The following is a 6,777-nucleotide window of genomic DNA, read 5'->3' as shown; positions in this document are numbered from 1 at the left end:
CTCCCCTCCCCCCCTCCCCTCCCCCGTTAACCCTCCTTTCCGTTTCGGACGAACGGAAGATGCAGAAAGCCTGGAGCTCTGGGTCGTCCGGTACCCCGGGACCCAGGACCCCATGCCGTACACGCCTTGCGCAACCCGACGGCCCCACCCCGGCCCCAGCCAGTTCGGTGCCGTACCCTACCTGCAGGGTGGGCAGCGGCAGCATGGCTATGGTGGCCCCCCCGGGGGTCCACAGGAAGACCTTGTTGGTGCCGGTCACCAGGGCCAGAGTGCTGCCCTGCGGTAGGGCCGGGCGGGGGGGGGGGCGGGGGGGGGGTGGACACACGTGAGCGTGTATGTGTGTGTATGTCCTGAGAGAGAGAGGGAGAGGGAGGGGATAGAGAGAGAGAAATTTGGGTTGCGTTACGGGGCCCGTCCCACCCTTCATCTGAGCCCAGACCGCCCCCCCCACCCCTGACCCCCCACACACACCCCGCACCCGTGGCCCCCACGCCAGGTCCGTCACTGGCGCCAGGTGCAGCAGCACCGCCACCAGCTCCATGGCGGTGAGGTCCCACAGCCACACGGCATTACCGCTGCTGTCCTCCAACGTGGCCAGGTAGCGACCATCACCACTCCAGGCGCAACGACCTGGGGGAAGAGGTTGGGTTGGACTGAGCTGGGTGAGCTGGGTGAGCTGGGTGAGCTGGGTGAGCTGGGTGGGGGTTAACGTCAGTCAGTGGCGATGCGGCCTCTTAGCGATGCTGCAATGGGTGGTGAGGGAACGTGGATGAGGAAGGAGAAGGCGACGATGCTGACGGCGGCGATAACACAGGAGCAGGGTGAGCAGGAAACGGGCCGGGGAGGTGTGTCGGGAGGTATGTCGGGAGGTATGTCGGGAGGTAGACCCAGGTGGGGGCCGCATCACGTACCTACTCCCAGCTTGGGTGATGGGGCGTCCAGAGCTGGCTTTGCGAAGGGCACGGATGCGGGCAGGTCTGCCAGCACGTAGCTTGAGCGGGCGGCCGGGTCGTGGAGGCGGGAAGCGGGGACCGCCGGTTCGTCAGGTTCCTGAGCCACGGACATCGTGAGCGGGGGGGGCGGTCGGGTAGGGGTGTGTTTGTGGGGGGGGGGAGCTGGGTTTGGGCCTTGATGTCGGTCTCGTAGATGTATTCGGGAAGGGGGGAGGTCAGAAGCGAACGAGAACTAAGCCCGGTAGCGGCGGTTGGTTAGCTGGTTGGGTAGGTGTTTTTTAGTGTATGTGTGCTGGAAAGTTGTTTGTGAATGCGCAGGTGTATGGACAGGTGTATGGCATGAGCATGATGAGGGGGGGGAAACACGGTTGGATTGATGTGAGAGCACTTTCATGACCCTGTGAGGAGGTCCTCCTCGTCGTGGTTCCCTCGGAGGGATGTGTTTTCAAAAACCCCAAGTTCCCCAATCTTGTACACACACACACACACACCCCTCCGCGGCCCTCCCCAGTACCCAGCACCCAATACCCTCCAACGTCTAACCCCAACCCCCGCCCCCCACCCCAACTCCCTGCCCCTCACCTCCCGGAACACCAGCACCCCCGCGGGTGCCGTCACTGCCTGCGGGTGCTCCGCAGTCAGCAGCGGCTGCCAGGTCACGTGGTCCAGCAGGCGGGCGCACCGGTCGAAGGAGCCCACCGCCAGCAGCTCACCCGCGGGGCTCCAGGAACACAGCTGGGGACGCCGTGGAGGAGGACAGCGGCCCCGAGAGCGGCAGGAATCATCAGCAGCACAGACACACCAGGCGCGTTTGAGTTTTCGTCGGACTCCCTGTATGGGATGGCCCCCGTGTGGCCATGTGTCGTCGTCGCCAACCCCTCCACGTCCAACATCATCATCATCCTGTGCGACACCCAACCTAACCCCCATCCCAACCACAGTCATCCCATACACCCCAACAATTTCCCAAACCAACCCAAACTGCAGTGAAGTGAAGTGAAGTGCAGTGAAGTCCCTAGTTCCCTTAAACCCCCCCAGTCCCCCCCCTTAGTCCCACCTTGACCCCCAGCGCCTCGTGGTCGTACGCGCTGTAGGTCGCCAGCGGAGAGCCGTTCCGCGGGTTCACCAACACCACCTGCGGGGAGGTATGGGGCGTGTGGGGAGGGTGTGTGTGGGGTGGTGAGAGAGAGATAGAGATGAGTTACGAGGGGGTCAGGTGTTTGGGAAGTGCTACACTGTACACAATCTAAATCCCTAATAACGGCCAATCGCCCTCCATCCCGGGTTGTGTGCGCGGCCCTGTGTCTGTCTGTCTATCTGTCTGTCTGTGCAACACGTTTTGCTGCAAAGCACAGGGCAACAAGCCACGTCGTCCCTCGCGTCCGACAACATGCTTTCTCCCCCCCTTCCCTCGGCAACGAGGCTGGCTTAACAGCAAGCCGGCGATACCCCGCACCGCACCGCACCGCACCGCTGGGGGGTTGGCAGTTGCTGCAGTGTTGTTAAAAGTTCTTGTGGTGGTGAGTGATGAGTGGTGAGTGGTGATGCGGTTAAACCGTTGTGGGGATTGAGGAGAACCCCGGCTGCTGCTGCTGCTGCTGCTGCTGCTGCGGGCTCCCCCGGAGTGCCTGCCCAGCTGCTGCTGCTGGCTCTTACCTTGTATTTGAGGCAGCTATCCCAGACCGCCAGAACGCAGCCCTCCGGGGACCAGGCCAGGTCCGCAGCGTCCGACGTCGACAACTGGAAGTGCGCAGCCTCAGACCAGGTGCGAGTGTCGTACACGCTTGCCCAGTCCTTCATGTCGCTTCGCTGCAGGGGCAAAACGAGCCGCCAAGCGCCACAAAAGTACCGAGCGTATGTGTGTGTTTGTGTCTCTGTGTGCTCATATGTATGTATGTATGTATGTATAAGCCGACGGACGTGAATAATGGCCACGGGGGATCGAGTCCAGGTAGGTCGTGAATGGCCACGATGTGCGACCCGCGGGAAAGGGCGGAGCGGGAGGGGGCGGACGGAAGGGAAGCTCCCACCACGCAGCCTTAGCATCCGGCAGCACGGCAGAAGCAAACGCGGGCGGGCTCCTCCCCACCACCACCACCACCACCCGGACCCGGACCCGTCACAGCTCACCTCCAGCACCGCCATGTGCGCCCCATCCGCGCTGAAGGCCACCCCCCGGTCCACGTGCTTCGGCCCCCGTAGGTAGCGGCACTTGCGGTCCGTCAGCGACCACACGGTCACCCTCAGTGCGAACTCCGCCACCACCAGCACGCTGCAGCCGTCAGGGCTCCATCGCACCGCCGCCACGCCCGCGGGGCCCTCGTCGATCTTACAGCTCCACTCGGAGCTCTCCACGGACCATACCTGAAGTGCGAGGGGAGGGGGTGGGGGGTGAGGGGGGGAGGGAGGGAGAAAGAATGGAGGACGAGGGAGGTGGGGAGGTGAGGGGAGGTGTGAGGGGGGAGAGGTGGGCCCTACGGTGAGGATGAAGCTGGATGAAGTCCGCGGTGGTCCGGACGCGCAGTGGATTCAGCGGCGTGGAGGATTCGGACGAGAGCGACGCGGCAAGGTGCAGAATGGGTCCGTATGGTGCTGTGCGTGGAAGTGCTGTAGAGGGGGGTCCTCCGTGTGGCGTGTGCGAGGGAGGGGCCCCCGCCTGCTGCACCCCCCGCGCACGCGCCCCACACCGTCAGTCACCTGGATGGTCCCCCGGGAGAAGATGCCGCAGAGCACGTAGATGGAGTTGGCAGACCACTCGATGCTGGGGAACGGGGTTGGGATGAGGGAGGGGGGGGGTTGGGGCAGGCGGGAACTGGTACGGGTGAGGGACAGAAGGGGGGAAAAGGCTCTTTGCAGAAGGCGGAAGAGGGGCAAGACGTTTTGTAAGACATCCAAAGCAGGAACTGCTGGAGTTGCCGGTTGAGGCTCAGCTAGGGGATGGGGGAAAGGACGGGGATGACCGGGGGTGAAGATGGGGGCTGTCGTATACAATATGCGTTATGACGTGGCAAGATGGGCTATATCGAACTATATCTATCTACATCTATATATTTATCTATCTACGCTTACATATCTATCTATCTATCTATCTATCTACACCTGTCTGTCTATATCTATATAGAGAGTATAGCGAAATGAGGGCCATCAAGGAATCTATGTGCGTCATAATGACAACAGTGGAAAATCCAAATAGACCACCCGCCCGCTGGCCCACGGCTCCTCCCCTCCTGACCCCGTACTCCTCATCCTGTTGGCCTTCATAAACCCTTCCCACGATTTCCATGTTGCGGGCCGGCGGTAACGGAACTTGCACAGCGTATCTATGCTGGATAGGGTCAATAGCTATGCCGCTGATAAGCGGCACCGTTCAAAGCCGGTTTCCAATTAGGTTTCCTGCTACCGTCTTTGGACCCCACAAGCATCAGGATATGCAGCTGCCAAAATATAGCATGCGTGCTATACAGGGACGGTGCAGGGCATGGCTGCATCATGGAGCTTGCCTTACCTGTCAACTCGGTCCAGGCATGAGTAAAGCTGGACCACACGCATGGTTTCAACCTCACGGATGATGAGGCGATACTCCGCGACGCTCGCCACGAAGCGTCCATCGGGTGAGAAAGCCGGGACTGGCCCAGAGTATCTGTAGGCGTCGCTAAAATCCATGTGTCCAGTGCCACCACAAAGTGACTTGTTTCATGTCATCTCTATCAGGTATTCACTCATTACAAACCGCTTAATTGCGGAGCCGAGCAGGCTGTCACGGTATTGTTTAATTTGTTTCTCACGCCGCGATGGCCAGCTTCCTCATGATGCTTTGTTACCATGGAAATTGTCCAAAGGCATTAGTTTGCGCCTGGCGAATAGCTGCTCCAGACGTTCGGAACGGTCAGGTCGTACAGGAAGTTGAACCGCAGGATCCACTTCGTCGGGTCGTCTGCCAATTGGCATGATGGTTGTGTATCGGAAGGGAGACATCGTGCTGCCCCCGAGCATATCTATCCTATTTAACCGTAGCGTGACTATCTTGTCCACTAGCGCGAACCTTCCATCATCACGAAGTGCTTCGCGCACGGTTATGGCAGTTGCTAGATGATTTGGATGTCCACTATCGCAAGATACATATTCAAGTGACATCCTCTTTAGCGCTTGCTTAAGAAGGCGAAAATGTTACGTTTTGCATGGGATGGACACAAGCTAGGCAGGCTTGTTTGGCGTATGTCCGAGACAAAGGGTGCCTTGGAAACATGCATGACTCCTGGAGCCTCTGGAATTTTTTTCGGTGAGCATCAACTTGCAGCAATGGGCGTCTGTTTGTCGCTCGCTCGGAGTTGTGGGCAGCTAGGTCCAAGAACGTTATTAGGAGGATCCATTCTTCTTTTGACCATTTTCCTAATGCTTCTAGGATGAGCTCTAAACGAAATGCGTCGTGTCGCCGCCGCATACGTATGCATCTGCGTCGCGTGTGCTATACTGCATATGGTGGCTCTCGCAGACATCTCCCCCAGCCTCTTGAAGTTGCTGCCAACTCCGGGCCACGGCCACACTTAGCCGATGGCTCGCGCTACTAGCCACCATACACCCTCCCTGCGGACTCCAGCCTCTTCCCCCCTCCATCCTCTGCAGCGCCTCGCCTCCAGCCCCACAGTACGTAGCCACCCCCATTCCTTCCCTAGCACGCATCTCCACCGGTCACAAAAGCAAACTCTGTACGTAAGACCTCCCCCCCCCCTCTCTCTCTCACATACACACACACACACGCATCGCGGCTCAGATCATTAATATACACACATGCAGATGCACACACACACACACAATCCATCGCTTTTCTTACCATGCACTTGGATTGAGCACACAAGCGCCTAAAGCCCTCTGACCCCCACAGAGGCCCCTTCCATTACCCTGCCTAACATCATCTACCCTTTCTCCCCTAACCCCCGTATCCACTCCATCCCCCCTCATCCCCCCAATCTTCTCCCACTCCCACCGTCCACCCCCACCCAACGGTGCGGTCCGGTTCGCTGCCGGTCCTCTGACACCGCATCCCAGGTCGTCGTGGCTACGGCGGCGTGGCTGGCATTCCCCGGGGCGTCCTGGGGGGCGGCGGAGGGGAGGTTGCTGGCGCCTACGTGCCCCCCGCTGCCGGGGGTGTGGGGGGTGCTCAGCACCGGGACTCCCCCACCCGGAGGGCCGTGGGGAACTTCCTGCGGGTTTTGCTGCCCGTCAGCGGTATCGCCGTGTGGACGTACGCCTTCATGTACCCAGATAAGGTGGGCTTACGTGAGCGTGTATGTATGTATGTGCTGTGTGTGTATGTATGTGTGTATGTATGTGTGTATATGTGGGGGAAAGAGGATAAGCGGGTTATTACGACGGGGCTGATCTGATCCGAGCCGCATGGAAAGTACAGATCGTGTGCGTGTGATGTGTATCGATGTGTAAAACGGAGCCGTCGGGTGCGTATTCGGGGGGTTGTACGTATGTATGTCTCTACGGAAGAACGGGCACGGGGGCATTAGGCGTGGGCCCCATCAAGCAGGAAAAAGGGCGGCTAGGGTAAGGTATGTGTACGGAAGCTTCGTGTCATTTCCTGAGCACCTTGGGCGCCCTGCTGTTCCTGGGGCCATAACTGACTTAGACCGCCGGGCGGGTGGGTGGGCGGGTAGGCGGGCAGGTGGGTGGATGGGTGGGTGGGCGGGTAGGCGGGCGGGTGGCGGGCGGGTGGCGGGCGGGTAGGCGGGCGGGCGGGCGGGCGGGCCGCACACACACACACACACACACACACACACACACACCTTCAACTCCGGTTACAACCGGTGCCCCGTCC

At 60.3% G+C, this 6,777-nt stretch overlaps 2 protein-coding genes across 2 annotated transcripts in view; one reads left to right on the top strand and one right to left on the bottom strand.

Moving 5' to 3' along the window:
* VOLCADRAFT_73435 (uncharacterized protein) overlaps positions 1-4,764 on the bottom strand; it is a 5,813-nt gene extending 1,049 nt beyond the window's left edge. The window contains exons 1-9 of the mRNA XM_002947813.1: positions 4,459-4,764; positions 3,651-3,714; positions 3,084-3,317; positions 2,610-2,762; positions 2,011-2,088; positions 1,503-1,688; positions 912-1,050; positions 479-630; positions 182-277 (exon numbers count right to left, since the gene is read on the bottom strand). Of these exons, the coding sequence (XP_002947859.1) occupies positions 182-277; positions 479-630; positions 912-1,050; positions 1,503-1,688; positions 2,011-2,088; positions 2,610-2,762; positions 3,084-3,317; positions 3,651-3,714; positions 4,459-4,616 (1,260 nt within the window). The 5' untranslated portion in view covers positions 4,617-4,764. The remainder of the gene's footprint in view (positions 1-181; positions 278-478; positions 631-911; positions 1,051-1,502; positions 1,689-2,010; positions 2,089-2,609; positions 2,763-3,083; positions 3,318-3,650; positions 3,715-4,458) is intronic.
* Positions 4,765-5,201: 437 nt separating this feature from the next.
* VOLCADRAFT_88191 (uncharacterized protein) overlaps positions 5,202-6,777 on the top strand; it is a gene marked incomplete at both ends in the record, with an annotated part of 8,443 nt that continues 6,867 nt past the window's right edge. The window contains 3 exons of the mRNA XM_002947966.1: positions 5,202-5,232; positions 5,577-5,597; positions 6,000-6,195. Of these exons, the coding sequence (XP_002948012.1) occupies positions 5,202-5,232; positions 5,577-5,597; positions 6,000-6,195 (248 nt within the window). The remainder of the gene's footprint in view (positions 5,233-5,576; positions 5,598-5,999; positions 6,196-6,777) is intronic.

The sequence above is a fragment of the Volvox carteri genome, assembly GCF_000143455.1.
Source record: "Volvox carteri f. nagariensis unplaced genomic scaffold VOLCAscaffold_8, whole genome shotgun sequence".
NCBI classification, from domain to species: domain Eukaryota; kingdom Viridiplantae; phylum Chlorophyta; class Chlorophyceae; order Chlamydomonadales; family Volvocaceae; genus Volvox; species Volvox carteri.
This window is presented reverse-complemented; position numbering and strand designations above follow the sequence as displayed.